Source organism: Solanum lycopersicum, chromosome 1 (assembly GCF_036512215.1).
Source record: "Solanum lycopersicum chromosome 1, SLM_r2.1".
In the NCBI taxonomy this organism is placed as follows: Eukaryota; Viridiplantae; Streptophyta; class Magnoliopsida; order Solanales; family Solanaceae; genus Solanum; species Solanum lycopersicum.
In genome coordinates this window covers 93,996,385-94,016,745 of record NC_090800.1, presented here as the reverse complement: position 1 = coordinate 94,016,745, position 20,361 = coordinate 93,996,385, and the positions used below count along the sequence as shown (strand labels likewise).

Here is a 20,361-nt window from a genome sequence, read left to right as displayed (position 1 = left end):
ATAAATGAACGTACTAAGTCAGTTTAGTAAGAGACCATTGAAGTTAAACGGTATTTAATATTTATTGGAGGAAAAAAAATGATAAAGCAATTTCTCCACTAAGCAGACACATGTCGAATTTTGAACAGATGAATTTAGGTCCAAGCAATTTTGTTGTTAAAATCATTATCCAGTTGGGAGTAATAATTAATTAATGTAAAAACAGTAACAATATGTGACACCTTTCTTTTGTTGCTGTGCTGGGACTAATATATTACATACACTAGCGCCGACCTTTAATGACCTTTTGGAGGTTGGCCTACATTTTATTATTTAAATGAAATGAACATTTTTTTTCATAACTTACTATTTGGATAATTATTTCCTTTTATTAAACTGGTTTTGGGGGAAAGAATTAAGTTTAAAATTAGTAGTATATATTTTTATATTTCGTAATTAAATAGGTTGACTTGTTATATAATTAAGTGGAGTATAGTTTTTGGGTAAGAATAATAAGTTGATTTACTTTTTGGGAAATTAAGTTAAATTAATGAAAGGTAGGATTACCTTTTTATTTTGGGCGTTTGGCATTAATTGTGCACACGTTTGCACATTGACTTGCGGCTTATTTGACCAAATACTTTTATTAAATGATCACTTTTGGGGAGTTTCATGCACATAATATCTCCAATTTATTTTGCTTTCCTTTGACCAACTACAAAATGCAAGAATTTTAAAAAATAAAATTATTGTTATAAGATCAAAGGTATGAAAATATAATTATAAAGAGAATAAAATAAAAGAAGTAGATAGAAGAAGAGGCGTTTTGTCTTATTCAAGTGTGTATTTCAAATGGTGAGTGATGTCTCTATTTATAGTGTTTGAGATATCAACCCCAAAGATATCAAAATTAATAGATACATGTTTATCCATAATGGATCATATCATCTTGGAAATATACATACATGAATACAAGTAATTCATGAATATCTAATAGAAAATCCACTTAATTAGTTCAACGGATTTGTAACAATTATGATCTAGATATTTTTCTTATTCTTATTTTTACTTCTTACTTTTGATAAAATAAGTAAGAACTAATTTTTTTATATATATTACCGTAGATATTGAAATTTTGTTGGACTCTATAAGATACGTTTAATTCGAGTTGGAACTCTACAAATTGTGTTCAACTCAAATAAGGATTTTTGGAGGCTACTCAATCTAAACCCTAGTTTATGCCGCCTTTATAAAGGATACTAAAAAGACATCTCGAAAAATTTATAAAGAGATTAAGATCTAATTGATGATTTCTTCATAAATAGAGGTCAAAATTTAAATTATTCTAGTTCGAGAAATACGCCACTAACAGCCCTCGAATCATGGATAAATCCTAAGAGAGTAGAATCAAGGGGGATCAACAAAATAGTATCCGCTATCTTAATCAATAAAATTATGTTTCTTCAATTTTATTTGTATGATTTATTTATTTTTCATATGTTTAATTTATTAATATCGAATTATTATCTATTTGTCTTTGAAAGATATATTTTTATCATTTGTTACATCATTTTGTTTTGTATATGTATCTTGATATTTTAAATATCTTTATTCCTCGTTCTTGAAACCTTACGTGAATAACCTTTTCTTTTAACAAATAATTTATTGGAACAATTTCTCTAATCCACAAAATTACAGATAATATTTTCTTACATATTATTATATTTATTTGTGTGTATATGTGAATTTTACATCTTGTAGTATTGTCACAAATGAGTAATGAGGTGTAGTAATAGTATTTCATATATCCACCGACTTAAATTTTAAAATCTATATCTGCTAGCAGTCCAACTGGCCTAAGTGGTCTAAATTAAATTGCATTCCACAAAGAATTAATCTCCAACTTAAATTATTTTCTACTTAATAAAATATTCATCATCTCAACCTGATCTGCAGATAATTAGAATAAATTAAAAGTACATTCGATCACCTTATCCCACCATTAGCTTGGTTCTGATTGCTTTTTCAACTGATAAATGCCGTAAGCTATTCACTTAAAAGAGCACCTTTATATTATATATAAATAAAATAATGCAATTGCTAATGGCCAAGCAAAAAGAACAAAATAATACAACAGTATCATCAAACTATTTTTACATTAGTCTATCATCTTTATATGTTATAAACAGTGAACATATATATATATATATATATATATATTATATTATATATTAGTTTTCTGTCACATATATTTCTTGTTTGTTTCATTTTATTTTTTAAAACAAAAAATATTGATCGAAGTGTCTTATATTCAAGGCAGGACATTTGATGATGTGTGGAGAATTTAATATATGAATCTAACATAAGTAAACAGTACAACTCCTACTCTGATAACATATAAATAAATAAAATTTGAATCTTATTTTATTTTAGAAATTAACTATCACACCATTTGCATACAAATCGTACATAATCATGAAGGTTTATTTGTTCAAAATTAGAAAATAAAATTGATACACATTGAATTCTTCACCAATTTCGTCTATAGTTTTACTATACCTCGTGAAAATTGTGTTCTTCATGAATCTATGTTTTTTACATTATTTTCTGTCCTGGTTAATGTTAGTTATATTAAACGTAATACATAGAAAATCTCGATTTAAATATACATATTTGTCTATGAAATAAAATACACTATTATGATTAATCATTTCTTATATTCTATAATATAAAAAACTCCAATCAAGTAGCCAAAAGAAAATCCGTACGTATATACAAAAAATTTTGTTATCCCAAAGAGAATTGCTTCGTATTGATATAATATATTTAAGAAAAATCAACTATTCACGCCTTAAATTCATCTTTTTACTTCCATTAAATTTCCTGGTTTTTTCTTCTAACAATTAATAGAGTAACATATCGTGATCTTTGTTTGGTCCACTTGAGGTCGAGGACGTATATATGTAATGATTATTAAGTACTTCTTGTAATATAGTACACACTACACAGCACTCTTTTGATCTTTAGAGTTTAAATTCTCCAACATACAAATTTTACAAGTACAAACTAAAGTGGCTTCTTTTCTACCTTTTGAAAATTTTGTTAGTGTAACACGTTACGTTATTTTGGTCTAGCTATAGTATTGTCACTCCAAAAATGGGCATCATGCATACTACATGCATGCTAAGAGAACAAGTTCAATATATATAACAAGGTGTGATGTATTTGATGACTTCTCGATAATTATGTTGGATATAAATTTCGAAAAAAATGATTCCGTCGATCATGGAGTACGGAGCAAGCAACGAAAGCATCGATGTAACAAACACTACACCAAATCATAGCAAATAGAATTCTTTGAAGATTATCTGAAATTAGTGGTAAATTACAGAAAAATTGAAGCAATAATAATGAGAAAAGTAACTAAGAAAGAGATTTTATAATTTAAAGTCAAATAATAAGCGTAACTCACACTCAAATTAAGTTAGAGTCAATATTCATCTTTTTTTTTTTAATTATAATAACAGATCGAGACATACTCATTCAATTCTTGTTTTATTTGATGTTAAGCCCTCCTTTTTCTTGTCCAGACTATACTCTCTAGCTAATTATCAAACCTAGAAAGTGGAGTGTTTTGTAATCCCATATGTATATCGATGGTATTTTATCTTGACAGTATTGTATTCATGATATTTTATCTTTATATAATTATTTTGGATGCTTATATAATCCATATTTCTTGACCTTTTTTTAAAAAAAAAAAAAATTAGACTCAATTTAAAATTCTTATTTAGTAAATTTAAAAATATTTAATTAGTCAAAATTTAATCCTATCTATTTATTTGTCATTTCTCTACGAGTTGTCCTCGTGCAAACCTCAATCATCACATACCCAACCACCACCCCCTCAAACAAGAAATTAAACAACTCGTATAAGATAATGGTTTGAATTGTTGAAGGACATGAAATAAATTGATGGATGAAAATGGATAAGAGTAAAGTAGATATGTCCACTTACCTAACTTGAAAAAAAACAATAGTAGGACTACTATATTTCACTATATATATGTATCACATGATTAAAGGTCCACCGCAACACAAAAAAAGACAGGCCTACCTTCTGAGTTCTGATTGGACTCGTTCCCGTTTTCTCTATTCCTTTTTAGAATAACAATTAAAATACCTACATATCATATAAAACGAAACGAATAAATATATATATATAGAATTAGATTAATCGATCCTTCTGTCTAGCGAGAAGATAATAGAACGTTTGTGTGGCTAAAGTCTTTAGCATATAATTTTATGCCTAACCTGACGCCCTGGTGTATAGAGTAGTTATTTTCCAAACCTAACCATCATTATAGAGGACGTTTTCACGCATTTACTTTTTGATTTAAGTTATATATAATGATATATAGGTGATTAAAATTTATTTTATATTATTAATAGATTTTAGCTATATAGAGTAGGAGTGTTTACGGATTGGTTTGAATCGATTATTGGTCAAAATTAAAATCGAACTAATTTAATTGATTTAAAATTATCAAAATAAATCAAACCATATATAATATACATTTATCGGTTTTGGTTTAGTTCGGTTATTCGGTTATTAACCATATATATAAAAATAAAAGAAACAACTCATTTTAAATGTAAAAAAAGTTCTAACAATCCATTCAAAACGAAAAATGATTAGCATGACTAAAATTACCGAACTATCGACCACTGAATTTACTATCAATAAAGCTTTAAAATTCACTATATTGGTCTAGAAGGAAGATACTAACATTTTCAGTCCCACAAAAAATTTTCATAGACACTCATATACATGAAATATCGACCACTGAATTTACACATTTTGCTTTCAATAAGTTAAGTATAAAGAATTTTTAATGAAAGCATATATAAGATCTTTAAAATTATTTATGAAAACAATATATTAAGTATGTTTACTAATAAAATATATATAATCATCGGTTCAGTTGATTAATTTTTCAATTTTATTCGAATAAAATCATAACTGAATCAAAATTATTGATTTTTAAAAATTTAAACCCAAATAAAATTAATTTATTTTATTTTATCAATTTGAGTTAATATTTTTAATTTGAATTAATTTTTATCCAAAACGTGAATGCCCCTAATATAATGGATTCATTACAAGTTTTTTCTAATTGATAATTAATATTTATCAAACAACAAAAAAAAGTGATTAGTAGTCACTTAGTAAATATTTTATGCAATAGATAAAAAGGGTCTCATATTTATCAAATAATCCTCATGATATAATAGAACTAATCAAACAAATAAGTTATCAGTTGTTATTTAATAATAATATTCTTTAATGTGTAGTTGTGATCTTATCAAAGTAAAGAGAGGGCCATCCTGCAGCAAAATTAAAAGAATTTGGCCTTTCTTCATTGGCAGCTAGCATTGAAAATGATTATCATAAAAATAATAGGAAGAAAAAAAAAAAGTGCATGATCCCTCACATTTTCTTGGCATTTTTTTTTTGTCTTTATCCTAACCTAATTAATTAGAGACGAAATCACGATATAATCTACTGATTCATCTGCATTTAAATATATTGATTCAAATTTATATATTACAAAATTCTTTAAATACTTGTAAATTTAAAAATAACTCAATTATTTGGTGAATTTAATAATATTATAAATTTATAAACCTAAAAGTCGGAACCGTATTATTTTTTAACCACTAGAAAAGGATGAGAAGCAACACCATGGTAGGAGATCCGTCAAGTCAATGACTATGGGTTTTATAAATAAAATAATAGAAAATGAATAAATTAATAATAATGTTCTTCTTGTTCGTATGGAAGAATTATATATACTACTACCTGAATCTAGCTACGAGAAGTCATGTCTTCATTAAAATTAATGTTTTCTGTCCTAAGTATTATTGCTGAATTTAATTTGTGGACCCTCAAAAGTATTTTTAATTTCTTTTGTGGCCACACAATTTAATGTTTCTTGTTTTGATTGAGTTAGGATACAACTTTAGTAAACGACCCTCTAACAACTTTTAAATGTACAAATTAAACAACATTCATTTTCTCCTCTTATTCTTTTGACTATTAATAATATGAATTATTGTTCCTACATTGGAACTGGATAAACATTCAAAGTTATAATTAATTTAATCATATTCAGTTTTTTTATCAAGATTCAAAATACCTTTTTTTGTTGAGAAAAGGATATAATTATGAATTATAAAAAATTACAAAATTAATCAGTATGTGTTTAAATTAATTTAATAGTCAATAATATACTTCGATTTAAACAAATTAACATCGGATATATCAATTTCACTACTTCTAATGGATCACTATCAGAGGATGAATTCATTTGTGTTACATCACATTTGACCAAAGACTTGGAACATATAATGGACCACTTGATTTTAAGCCAAGTTTAAATCTCAGTGTTAACATCACCTTGATGGATATATATTTTGAGCAACTCAACCTTTTCGTTACCCGTATAAAATCTTGATTAAAATTATATTTATGTATTGTACGATCAATTTTTAAAACAATATCTATGACATAATTTTCAAACTAATTTTTTTAATTAAAAAATAAAGAATACAATTATTACACCACAACTCACGTCCCCAAAGCAACTCATTTTCACACTTAAAACTGTTTTTTTTATAAATAATATAATGGTTGATGGATAATATCTGTGATGTGATGCATAGCACGGTGTAGACTTTGCAATTTTTGGAATTGATTGCCTCAACGATAATCTTTATTTTGCATCAAATGATTCAGCGGTTGCACAATCAAAATTATGGATTGTATATCAATAATGTTTTAATTGAGATATATAAATATTATGATTTTTCAATTGACGATTTTTCGATTGATAATTTTGTGATTGATATTTATTACGGTAAACATCAATTTGACTTACAAGACTCCTATCTTCTAAACATCAATTTGACTTTTTAATTTACAAGACACTTATTTTCTATTATTTAAGAAATCTAGTCGGTCAAATTCACTTTTTATTTTTTCAAGTCAATATACCCATATTATATATTTCTCGACAATTTTTAGTTCAAATAGTATGTATAGATCGTTATTTAGGTTAATTCTGTATTTATTTATTAAGCATGTAACTTTTTTCATTATATAAAGCGGCATAAAAAATCAAAAAAGGAAATTTGTTTCTTTGGCAGAGAGGTAAAAAAATGTGTGTGTGAATTTTACACTTCACCTATAAAGACAAAGAAATTATTTTCAATAAAAAATTTAATACAAAATGAGTAAAATTGATTATCGACAAACCTAGGAAGATTATCAAGCAGAGAGATTAAAAAGTGTATATTTTAATTAATTCAATGTATAGAATTAAATATTATAAAATCACCAATTTAAGGAATGAAAGCACAAATTTCCCTTTTGGATGCATAAAAAGATTAGATTGTTAGATAGATAAATTTAAGATGAATCTAAAATGGGGTCAATAGGAGATACTAATTGATTAGTACTAATTAATTACCTATCTAAGTATCACAATCATTTCAAGTCAGCATCTAATTGCAAGAGTCAACAACAGGGATTTTTGTTTTCATAATGGAAAACAGATCTTTGAAAATGATTAGATTTCATACCAAAAGTTTAATTTAATCTTTTGAAAATTATTGCATTTTTCTTGGTGTCCATACTTTACTCTTCTTAGCAGCAATCATGGACCATATATATTACAAACTTATTATTCTAATATATTTGATTAAGCGATTTAATTATAATCTATTTTTTCTTTACTACTTTAATCTTTGAAAAGAAAATATGAATTTTTTTAATTTGTCACTTCTTCAAATATGGACACTTTTTAGGGAAAAATATAGGGAAAATTGTATATAATAGTAAATTAATAATCTAAATTAAATTGAATAGCTAGGGTTTGTTTTAATTGTGCTCTATGACATTAGCTAAAATTTGTCAGCGTCTCTCTCCCAAAAATCTCCCTCGCCACTCTCCATTCTCGATCGCCTCTCTCGCTTTATACACAGAAGTGTATAATTCTATTTCTGTTTTGTATAAAGCGAGAGAAAATTGTATATACACATGCAAAAATGTATATCCTCGTGTTATACACTTAATTATACAATTTACAAACATTTTACTTCAAATATTGCAGAGAAAAAGGCCAACGAATTATACAATTGCGAATTATACAATTGCAGTGAAATACAATTTTCTCTAGTTTTATACAACAAAAGTGTATATATTGTGTTTCTGTTTTTGTATAAAGCGAGAAAAACATATATCTTCTTGCTATACACTTATAATTATGCAATATACATACATTTTAATTCGATTCAACTGTATGCAAAACAAATTATACAATTGCAGCGAAATAGGCCAACGAATTATACAATTTAGGCCAGCGAATTATACAATTGTATATGTATGACAAATTATACAGTTTTATGTTTGCTATGGAGCGCAATTATGCAAAGTTTGCTACAGCACACAAATATGAATTTTATGTTTGCTATATGTGAAAGTTGCCCTAAAATATATGTGCGATAATGTCTTTGAATATTTGCTATGCAATGACATAATTATAATACTTGATTATTCAGATTATGTAATTAGACAAGTCCTTTCCCATGGCTTTGAGATGACTTGTATTTTCATTTTATTTTATTCATAAAAAAAAAGTAATTTGAACACTCAACAAAAATGTGTAACAACTAATAAAGACATTATCTAACTTATATTTCTCAATCAGCTTCATCTTTAAATTTTAATAGTATATATTTTTAACAGGGTCTTTCTTTAGTCAACAATTATAACAGTAGATAAGGCAACTAATCAATCTATACTACATTAATTTTTAAAACATTTTAATATTTCTGATTATTATTTCAATTAATTGATATTTGAAAAATTAAAATCGATCAAAGATTTCTATGATTTATTATTTGTATCTATCTAAAATCTTTGTCTTTCATAATTTTGCCTAAAAGTGTATTTTATAAATGCTTACTATTGATATTAAGAGAATGAAACATAAAGTCATATGATAGAATTATGAGGACTATTAAAAAAAAATTGAAAATGAACTTTCTTATTGGAACTCATAATCTATCATGGAAAGACTTTCTTTCTTAATTAATTTATTTCATTACTTAAAATTAGTCTTCCAACATACTATATTAGTCTTCTAAGAATACTCAATAAAAATGTGTAGCAGCTAATTAGGACTTTCTCTACCTATGTAGCTAAAAGATAACCCTTTTGCAAGTTGATTATCATCTTGTTTTTTCTTTTTAATTGTTATGGGTTTCACAAAGATATTATAAAAATATGCTTAATAATTATTAAAAAGAATTAAATGGTCAGTTATAATAATTTATAATTCATATTAGAAAGGTTAAATATCGAGTTATTGTGTTTTTTATAGGTGAAATTCAAAAGATTAAAAATAAACTTTCATGATGAAACTCATAACATATCACAAGAATTAAGATTTTTTTTATATCAACTTTCTCAACGCTCAATAAAAATGTGCATTTGCTTTGAGGACTTACTCGAACATTTTTTTTTAATGAGGATTCTAATTTCTCTAATCGACAATCATACGCAGCAACAAAATAACCATAACTAAGGTAACAATTCATTAACAGTTCGATTAGTGGATATATACACTACATTCATTTTTCAATCATTTTGATATTGAATTCTTGTCCTGTCTTTTTCTTTTCCTTCTTATTGTTAATGGTAAAACATCAACTCATAATTATTATTTATGAGTGTAATTAAATTTTTTGAAAAACGAACCCTCACATTGAAATTCATAACCTTTCACAAAAATCTGACTTTTTTTCAATCAATTTCTATCACTCTAAGTTAATCCTTCTACGACCCCTATGTCCTTAATTAATTACTTGTCTATTTTTATTTTTTTAGTTATCCTTAATTATTTGTTCATTTTTATAAATAAAAAAAAGAATAATTTATTTTTATCTATTATATCCTTAATTAAGTAGTACTTTGGAAAATGTAAAACTTCTTAAAAATTATAGTTTTTAATCTATCCACTCCATAATTAATAAAGATAAATGATAAACTCACTATATCAATAATTGTTTTTATAATTGACGTGTCAATTAAAATGCAGACAAATAATTAGGGACGGAGAGTAATACATATTATCACTATCAACACTCAATAAAAGCTTGCATGCATCAACTATTTATGATTGAAGACTTTCTCTAATCTACAACATTTCTCACTCACTTTCTCTCTAATGTTCTTTTACGAAGCAGTTAAAATAACAACTATAGCTAAGACAGCAAAGTTATTTATAGTCCAACATATCAATATACTACATCAACTTTGAAAAGAGTTTAATATTTATAGTGATTTTGAGACTTTAAAAATAAAAATCAACCAATGAATCAACGAATTGGAATGGAAGAATCGAATTACTATGTGGTATGATTAACAAAATTAAAGTTTGTCTGGTCAAGAATCCACGTATATCATTAAATAAATTAAGATTTAATTAATAAGATTGGTCAACAGTAATTTAATATACATGTAGTTTCAATCAGCCTAATTAAATTATTTGCATAATTCTTCCTCGGTTATTTTCTCCTAAGATTATACCTACTTAGTCGTAGACAGTGATATAATATGTATTTTATTGACATATAATAGATAGATAAATAAGATAAATTACTAACAAATTGACTTGTTCTATGTCCCATCATTAATTATCTTTAATAGCCCCTATAAATCAATTACACATGTTGAAAAATTCCGTTTTATAAAATTAATTTTAATAATTATAAGTGAGAATATATAATTGTATGTGTCATGTATGTTTCACATTCTAATTATTCATGTGACATGTATTTGAAAAAGAAAACACTATATAACAATTAATTAGTGCTCAATATTTTTGTTATTTATCTACATATAGTTAATTTTTGTATATAATCCTCTTTCTTCTTATACATATATACCTTGAACCGTATAAATAATCACTCTTTTCTGCTTTGCCGTTTGCATTACATGATTAATATATATATATATATATATATATATTATGTATACCTATTTAATAAGATTTTATGAAAAATAAAGAGTAACTGTGAGTAGAATATTTATGCCACTTATAAGTAGAAAAACCAATATATGTATACAAAGTACAAACCATATTGTTGGGTTGTAATTCATATTTGCTATAGTTATAGTTTACATAATTGCCCTCTATAGTAAGTTATGATTATTTCGGCTATATACATGTACAAAAAAAGCTAGGCTATTTTGATATATATATATATATATATATAAGCAATTGTATAATTCGTTGGCTCCTCTTCAAATTTGTGTGGCATGTCATTTGTATAAATTGTTGGTAGTCTCTCTTTTGTATAACTCATTTGTATAATTCGCTGACAGCCTCTTCATATTTGTATAATTTCGCTTGCAGATCATTTGTATAAATTGTTGGCAGACTCTCATTTATAGATGTTGTTGACAACTTCTCAATTCAATTTTATGTGTTTGTATACTTGCATAAAATTTGAATTTATATATAATTGAGAAAGACAGAAGATAACTGGTGAGAAAAAAAATTGCTTTGTATAATTATAAGTGTATAGGACAAAGATGTGTATATACGATTTTCACTCGCTTTATACAAAAATAAACACAATTTATACATTTTTAATTGTATAAAGCGACAAAGACGAGCGAGAGTTTAAGGGAGAATGCAACTGACAAAAATTTACTATAGAACACAATTAAAACAAAATATAATTTTAACATTTTATTTAAATTATTAATTTACCACTATATAAAATTTTCCTTAAATTAGTCGACATCACTCGTTCAAATGACATGATTTATCACATGAATGCATGTATAATTGGTAACTCGGACAAGTTTTCTGGGGAAGTGAAGGCATATGTTTTAAAAAACAAGTCATATTCAGAGTAGGAACAAGATAAAATTCACAAATATAACTCCATTTTTTTAGCTTATATGGTTTTAAATAATACTTTTTCTGTCCTTAGTTATCTGTTTATTTTTTAATTATAGCTTATTACTTATTCATTTTGAAAAATTAAGAAAGGACGACTTTTTTAAATTTGTTTTACCTTCAATTAATTATTTCAAAAATGATAAAACTTTTTTAAAATTTTAAATTTTTAATTCATTCACTTCGTAATTAATAAGATCGTGAATCATTATGATTAATTATAGGTAAAATTGGCTAAAATTTCTACCTACATGCCGAAGCAAAACAATGTTCGACATTTGTTAAGAAAAATTGACACACTTAGCTAGCGTTTGATCATAGATTTTCAAATATTTTTGGCATATATTATTTGAGTGAAAATTTGGGTGAAATTTTACCATTTTGACCATAGTAATTGGGAGATATATTTCACATTTTTGGAAAATATGTTTCATACCCATAAGTATTAAAAACTATCGAAACTAATTATAAGTTTGTATTACAAGTCAATTGGATGTTCGTCGCAAAAATAACAAATAGTATCCATGACACTAGAGCAATATGATAGTTAGGAGTGAGTGCAACAAGCATCATTCTATAAATCTTGAGGTAGACAAAACTTTGTTACCTTAAGTCAATTTTTATCAACAATGTTATCATCATTTAATATTCACTGAATATTTATCACTACTTTAGTGTTCACGTAAAAAATTATGTAATACAACATAAACAATTACGATAAAGGTGCTTTTGTAAAAGATAAAAGTTTGGGTAAAATTTCAACTTTTTAAAAATTCCAAATAATGAGATTTGACCCAAATACTAAAAAGAACTAGTATTTGCCAAATAATAACAAATTATATGGACAAACATTATTTATCAATTTTTTTCAAATATTATTTGGGAAATTTATGGCCAAACGGGCCCTTACTGTAGGATGCCACGTGAAAATTTTTTATTTGGATCCGAAACTGAATTGGTTAAGAACTAGAAAGCCCAACCAGAAGCCCAAAATTAAATTCAGAAATAAATTGATTTTAGGATATGCTCAAAATTGAATTCAGAACATTTCGGGTTCTCCAGCATAACCCGATTCTTCTTTTGGAGCAATATTTCTCCACCCTCCCATGGCAATTTTTTGGAACTAGGGCTAGAGAGTACAACCATGGCGTTTTGGTGTAGAGTGAAGAATTCCAAAATCAAAACCCTATCAATTCATTTGAAAAGGTGTTATTTCCAATGCCCTCATGGTTCCAATTCGCTCATTGCTAGTGCTTCACATCCTTCAGTCCGAGTTTTCGGCAACTCCAGCTTGACTATCCCGAAGAGTCCGTTCGAATTTTCGCAAAGTGTCAGGCGCTTCGCTGCACCTGTACAGGTATCTAAGTAGTCAAGATCATGTTATTTTTATGTCAATCGATACGCATACGAATTTGCGTGTACTTATTAGTTTAATTGGTTTGGCAGGCGAAGACGAGGAAGGAAGAGAAGGATACGAGTGGTCCCAGATTGAATCGCGAGATCACCGCGGATATTGTTAGGCTTGTACTTGACGAAGGTGATTTTATAATGAACTTCAGCTCTTCTTTTTTCTCTGTCATTGTTGTAGGGAAGTCGATTTTTTATGAAGGAAGACGCTAAGTTCGTTATAGTATTGTATTGTACTACAGTAGACATGAGTTTTGTGGAATTTGGCTTCCAAATTTCAATACGGTTGTCATACCGATGTAATCTCGAGACACAGGTCTCTTGGGAAAACTCAAAATGCTAATTAAAAAGACAAAGTTCTTTGGAGTGTGAATATATTACGTGCATATACATATCTAGAATACTCCTTTTGGCATGTTTTGACTACAGTTGCTTAATGGAACAAGAAGTTGTGTGATTGTGAATTAATCAGGATAGAATAGTTTGACCACTTGTTTGTTGTGCTAGATGTAACAGATTCAATAGGAACACTTTTAGTTGCTTTATTTCATAATTCCCTTGGCTGAAAACATAGCAAGGCATTTTAGCAGACAACCAAGATGTCAGGCAAGAGTTTGGTGCTGGGTTAACATGTGAGAAGGCTTAATGAACATTTTAACAATTCTTTATGCGTTACAGAGAATATTAAAATGTGTTGCAAAATTGTTGGATACTCTAATGCATAACAAGCATTATATGTGTATTGACAACCCTGCAACCTAGTAACCCAAAGACATGCATACTGTGTTCATGGACCTTTCATTGTACACTTTTCTTGTATTACTCTGCGTTAAATTCCATTTGAAAATAATAGAGGAGCTTTTGTACTTCAAACTGTTATACTCATATTTCAGAATCCAGTATTGTATTAATTGCTATTATATGATAAAGTTTTTGTTCCATTAGGTTTCATTCTTTGCATTTTTGCAGGTCATCGCGTAGTTTCAATACGCGAAGCTTTGGAACTTGCTAGAAGTCTCAACCTTGATTTGGTGGAGGTAAAGAACTGTCAATCATGAGACTAATTAAAAAAGTCAAATCATGAGACTTGGTACAGTAACGAGAGTGGTACTACTGATAGGAAAGCGTACTAGGATAAACTAACGTGAGCATCAAATTAGTGCTTATTATAACATGAAAACACAGTGAGGAAAATAAATTTTCTTGTTGAAGACCTTGTTACCTTGGTATGGTGATGACTGAGCGAGTTGTCAAATTGATGTTGCTCTGTTTCTTGTTGATAGGACAGTTGGTCCCTAGAACATTTTTCCCTTTCTTGAATTCAGCACTCTTCAATTCATGTTTGTATTATTCAATTCCTTACTCATCCTTTCTGGTTTCCGTCAAAGCAGCTCAATATGCCATTAAATGGCACCAATAAGAAAAATCATAAAGAACTGATTTAATCAATCTGGCGGATTTTATTTTGTTTATTGTGAACTTCTGCAATAGACACTAAAAACTCCATGATTTGAAATTTTCTAGTAGTTTGATTCTATTGCAATTTGGGGTCTTTTGTACATAGGTTGTTAGCGAAATGTGACTGATATCTGTTCATGGACTGAATAAGATGATTTCTAAGAGAAGTTTTGCGCGTAAAGATGTCCAGTTTGTAGAAAACAAGGATTTATGTTGTTGAAAGAAATGCATACCAAAAAAAATCTTGGGTTTGTTGCTACAAGGAGAAAATTATATTGAAAATGTAGTTTTATTTTAACAAAGCCCTTAAGGAGTAGTCTTAATACCAATTTGATGTAATATTGATATGTGAAGATAAGGTGTTTGAATATCAAGTACGTCATCTTTGGTCACTGAAACTTACAAAATCAGGATAAGGAGGACCTACCTACTTCTGTTACTGGACATTCTATACTTTTCCCTATATTCAGGCAAGACAAGTAAGCAAAATGTGAATAAATCAAAATTTCAAAGTTACCAATCTAAAAAAAATAATACTCAAATATTCATTAGTGTTCTTTGCTATATACCGAATTGGAGGTCAAATAAGGAAAAAGAAAGTTGTAAAAGCGAGCTCGTTTCTAACTTTCTATATTCCAGATTGAAGATACTCCGAATGTGAAGTATCTCTCTAATGTTACCACTTTTCTTGACAAAAGATGTGACTGGACCTTAATCATCGGGAACAAATAGTACTGCTGATCCATTTTTCTGTTATTCTCTGTTCTGTTCTTCACTTCTGCTTGTATGTTCAATTCAATATTAACAGGGGAGATAGAGGGAAGGGGTCTAATGGGTGTAAAATATGATTACTCTGATAAGGCAGAACCATTAAATAAAATGTGGTTCCATCTGAGATGCTGTATTCTAAATTGGGTTTTGTGATTTTGCAGGTGGCACGGAACAGCAAACCACCTGTCTGCAGAATTATGGACTACCACAAAGAAAAATATCAACAACAAGTGAAGGAGAGTGCTAAAAAAAGCAAGGCATGTTCTCCATTCGCAATGCCTTTAGTTTTTTGCAGTGTTGCTAAGCATCAGTTAATGGTGTTTTATGTTATACCTGTTTCACCCATTAGCTTTAACATCATATGGTTCTGGTATTAGTAGTGAAGTTAAATTTGTTTAAGCTTAAAAAGCTACCATATCTAGTTGAGGATCGATTTTGAACAAGTCTGATGGAGTTGAGCTCAATGAAGCTATCTCCGTTCTTTTGTTCAAGCTAATTCTTCAATGTCACTTGATCTCAAGGCATTTTAATCATGCATGTCCTATGCATAAATGGTTTTTCCTTTTCGCTGTTGTGGCAGTTTTTTGTTTGCCTTTAGATAATAAGCAAGAATCAGATAAAACTGGCATGCATAAAAATTAGATTTAAAGGGGCACTGTATGGTGGTTTGCAATCCCTTTGCCTCTGTTTTAATTAGTTTTTTTTTAACACTTGATTTTTCGTGATATATTTGCAGTCTGAGTTAACTTTGAAGAAGGGAGATTGTAAAGAAGTCCGATTTGTTGGTAAAATTGTAAGTCTCTTGCTTGTTATCCTCCCTTTATAGCATTCCCTGAGCTATCTTGATTTTTCATGTCCAGTTCCTTGCGCATGACTATACTACAATAGAACTAAGACTTTTGTCTCTGCACAGAAAATTGGCATTTCTTATTGAATTAATGACTAAACTGATTAGTTTTGGGTAGTTGATTACTTGAGTGGAAGAAACTTAAAAAGATACCCACCTTTTGCGGAATATAAAACCATGGAAGCACAACACATAATTGAAAATTGTTTTGAGGTTTGTTATAAAAAAATAAAAAATTGTTTGAGATTCTGCAGTTCTTAGTTACGATGCAACAACAAAACAACGTGTCCAATGTAATCTCACATGGGGTGTCAGATATCAGTTATGATGCATTTAAACTAATTATGGAATCTCTCTCTCCTATAATGCAGGAAAAAAAAGACTTGCAAAATAAAGCAGATACAGTTAAACGGATGATGGAGCGCGGCTATCGGGTGAAGGTACTTGCTTAGCCTTTAAAATACTCCCCCCCCCCCCCCCAAAAAAAAATAAAAAATAAAAACCCCACACAGATGAAAAAAGCCTCCAAGTGTTGTGTTTTCTTGTTTGGCTGCATGTATGTTCAATATTTTCTTTTTGCATCATGTCATCCTCTGTTTTAAGAAAAAAATTACAAAGTAGGGCTTTTTTTTCTTTTTTGGGCGGCGGGGGGGGGGGGGGGGTCCAGGTCTTTGGTCGACCTGTAAGAGTGCGATATGTGATGTGTGTAGTTTATCACAAATCGTAAAATGGTCTCTTGTTGAATGATCAATTCGAACTCATAAAAAAGGGCAAATGAGGAAAAATTTGCCTTCATTCTAACTCGTGCTTCAACATGTTCTTAGTGGCTCATGAAAGGTACAAGATCTTATTTAAAGCTTGAAGGTTATTAATTGCTTAACTGAGAGGTTGAAATTTGAAGACCATCCTCTTTGTGCATGTCTAATGAATTTAATACTTTTTAGGTTGACAGGATGGTTTGGCAATACATGCATTTGAATTTTCCTGAGTTCAACTTGATCTACTTGCATATATTTCTTGGATTTCTCTGAAATATATCTCTTTTTTTGAGAGTAAGGTAACTTTATTATCAGAAAACAGGCTCATCATTCCCAAAATGATGAGACTGATTAGCTACAAACCGCTTCTGGGCAATGCAAAAAGCATAGAAGCACTAGCCATGGTTCTATACAGTTCTCCTATAAAATCCACAAAAAGTTCATATACATCACCATATCCTGTTTACACCAAAAATAGATTAAGCCAAGACAATTCGTGTTGATTTTCTGGATGTTATTACTCTTGCCTTTGTAGCATCTTACATTCCTTTCCTTCCATTAAGTCCACCAAGTGCATGCTGGGATCAGTTCTCATCAGTCCTCCTCTTTTCCTCTTCTCCCAATCTCCTTCCAGCTAAGCAAGCCCTTTAGTGGTCTGAAATGTATTAAAGCTGCTGTTTGGTAGATGTTGGTTTTCATTACGCTCTTCCAAAATTCATGTCATGTTTTTTCTTTGCACACCCCCCAAGGAAAAACATTTAAGTAGAGGGTATTTTAACTAAATTATCCTCATCTATTATTCCTATCGATTTAATACTTCTTCTTTCTTTTGTACCATATTAGTATCTATCTATATTTATGACTAAAGGGTAAAACTGGAAACAAACAAGTATTGTGGATTATCTATTTTAGTTAGTAATTTAGAAAGGATGACAAGTATTTAGGAACTGAGGGAGTACTTTTTTTTCTATATGATATCTTCTGTGACGATCATTATGGAGCTGAGCCAGTCCACTGCTGTATGCATTTTTTGAAAACTAGGGTGCATGATAAGCAACCTGGATGTGGGTCTTCTGCTGTTTACCTGAAGCTTGGCTTCGAGAAACTCAATAAAATTGCATTTTGGTACTTTCTGAGAAATCTGAACCAGTTTTGGACAGGTTATTTTGGCAGCAAGGCCATGTTTATTTAAATGTGACATTGATTCTTGAGGATTTATTGTCTGCATTGTTTTTCCTAAAGCAGATAATGTTGATTTCAAGATAATGTATAGTTGGTTCTCCATTAATTAATTTATGATCTTTTGTGTTCCTGAACAGTGTACAGCCATGTCCATGGGCAATGAAGGAGAGGATTTGGGAGCAGTGTTATCACGTTTCTCTCCTCTGGTATGATATACTGGTACTATGTTTGTAGCATCCTGTGCGAAGCTATCGTTAATTGGTGTTTTGTTATTTTGTGCTGTGCATGGGTTGGTGTTGTTTTCTTTAGATTGAAGATGTTGCTTATATTGAAAGTGGACCAAGAGTGGAGAAAAAGCAGGCATATATTGTTGTCAGGCATGTTAAGTTTGGTCCATCAAAGAAAGGCTCGGGAAAGAAACCATCAAAAGAAGACAGGAGTGCCATCTCTGCAGAGGATTCTAATGAATCAGCTTCAGTAGCACCTGAAATTTTTTCACAATCGAAGCAAAATTGTGATACTTCTGAATCTGGTATTGAAAGTGACAATGATAGCTGTATGGAAGCAATGACTAATGAAGATGTTGATAACGCCAGATCAGGTTGGAGAATGTCCAGTGCAAATGGTAATTGTGACAAGGTTTTCGATCTTGCAGAGAGTGCAAAAGAGGGTACTAAAACACTAGGTTCTGCAAATGTTTCTTCAAATTTGCAAAGTAGTTTCAGAAGAGAATCAGGAAACACATTGCAGGGTCCGTCAGGGGAAGAAAATAGGTATAAAAGAGACCCAAGTTTGAGGAGTACAAAGATGGCGGACACCGTATCTGATCTAGGAAGGCAATTGCCATTGGACCGGAATACATTGTCACATAGTAGAGACCTTGGATCTCAGTTCCCAAGGAAGTTTCCTGAGCAACATCCTTCTCAATCTAGTGTTCGAAGTTGTCCATCCTCTGGTTTTGGTATTTTTAGCTCTCCACAAGCAGACAGGACCCCAGGCAAGGAGAACAACGTTGCCACACAGAATAGGTACAAGAAAAGTGAACTGTTCAATTCTGGAAGGAACTCTAGTGGTTCAGATCCTAGAGGTTTACCTATGGCCAATGCTCAAGCTAGAAGACCTGATCTTAGCAGGAGGGATGGTCAAGAGAAATACCCGATCTTTGGTGACAGCGCAAACTTGAAGCCTAGCCACAACTCAGAAACTCAACGCTAGGCTGCAGAAATGATCCAAATTTTGTTTCTACATTTTGAGCAGAGCAAATAATCTGATATACACATTTTCTATTGAGGGAATGCATCTGATATACAGGACATCTTAGGCTGATTTTCTCTTTCACCATGTCAGCCACATTCTCATTCAGTCGATCTTGATAGTCAGTAGTGTCTTGTACGACATTCATATTTAGTTTCGAAACTGGTGGTGCATGGCTAGAGCCAGTCTCCCCATCAATTTGTTTGTAATTCAATACGTTTAACATTATGTGTAATGCCTATTGATATCTATATATTTCTCATTGTTATTCGAGAGGACTGAAACAACACTTCTCTGTTTCAAAATAGCTGTATTACTTGCAGTTTCCCCCTCAATGCAGCTCTCCAACAAAGAAAATAAAAGTTTTTCTTTTATCACAATACATGATTCAGAATCAACTCTATTGATGGTGTAAATTTTCTTATACCCATTCATTTTAAGTTTTTTATGTACTCTTTTTGATAAGGTTTTCACAATTTATTCAATGCTTACATAATTAATAGCTTTTAGAGAAATAACATTCAAAGAGGATAGAGATTTCTATTCCCAGGCTCTAACATAATGAGCTTGGCTTTATAAGTCCGTTAAAAGTCGTTCAAATCACTGTAAATATTATCTCGGTTGATTTAATTAGATCAATTAGCTATAATATGCTTGGAGAATCATTTAC

At 29.6% G+C, this 20,361-nt stretch overlaps 1 protein-coding gene across 1 annotated transcript; it reads left to right on the top strand.

The window, feature by feature from the left end:
* Window positions 1-13,015: 13,015 nt before the first annotated feature.
* On the top strand, window positions 13,016-19,961 carry LOC101244815 (translation initiation factor IF3-1, mitochondrial). The gene is made up of 8 exons (XM_004231007.5): window positions 13,016-13,371; window positions 13,461-13,551; window positions 14,391-14,458; window positions 15,812-15,907; window positions 16,387-16,443; window positions 16,869-16,937; window positions 18,575-18,643; window positions 18,747-19,961. Exons 1-8 carry the CDS (start codon window positions 13,159-13,161, stop codon window positions 19,650-19,652), a joined length of 1,569 nt encoding a protein of 522 aa, XP_004231055.1. The 5' UTR covers window positions 13,016-13,158; the 3' UTR covers window positions 19,653-19,961.
* Window positions 19,962-20,361: the final 400 nt, after the last annotated feature.

What these genes read in the sequence shown, in the direction of transcription:
- LOC101244815 (XM_004231007.5), top strand. Translation starts at nt 13,159, where the DNA reads ATGGCGTTTTGGTGTAGAGTGAAGAATTCCAAAATCAAAACCCTATCA. An exon ending in TCAACCTTGATTTGGTGGAG is followed by an intron (nt 14,459 to 15,811) that starts GTAAAGAACTGT and finishes GTGATTTTGCAG; the next exon opens with GTGGCACGGAACAGCAAACC. An exon ending in TCCGATTTGTTGGTAAAATT is followed by an intron (nt 16,444 to 16,868) that starts GTAAGTCTCTTG and finishes CCTATAATGCAG; the next exon opens with GAAAAAAAAGACTTGCAAAA.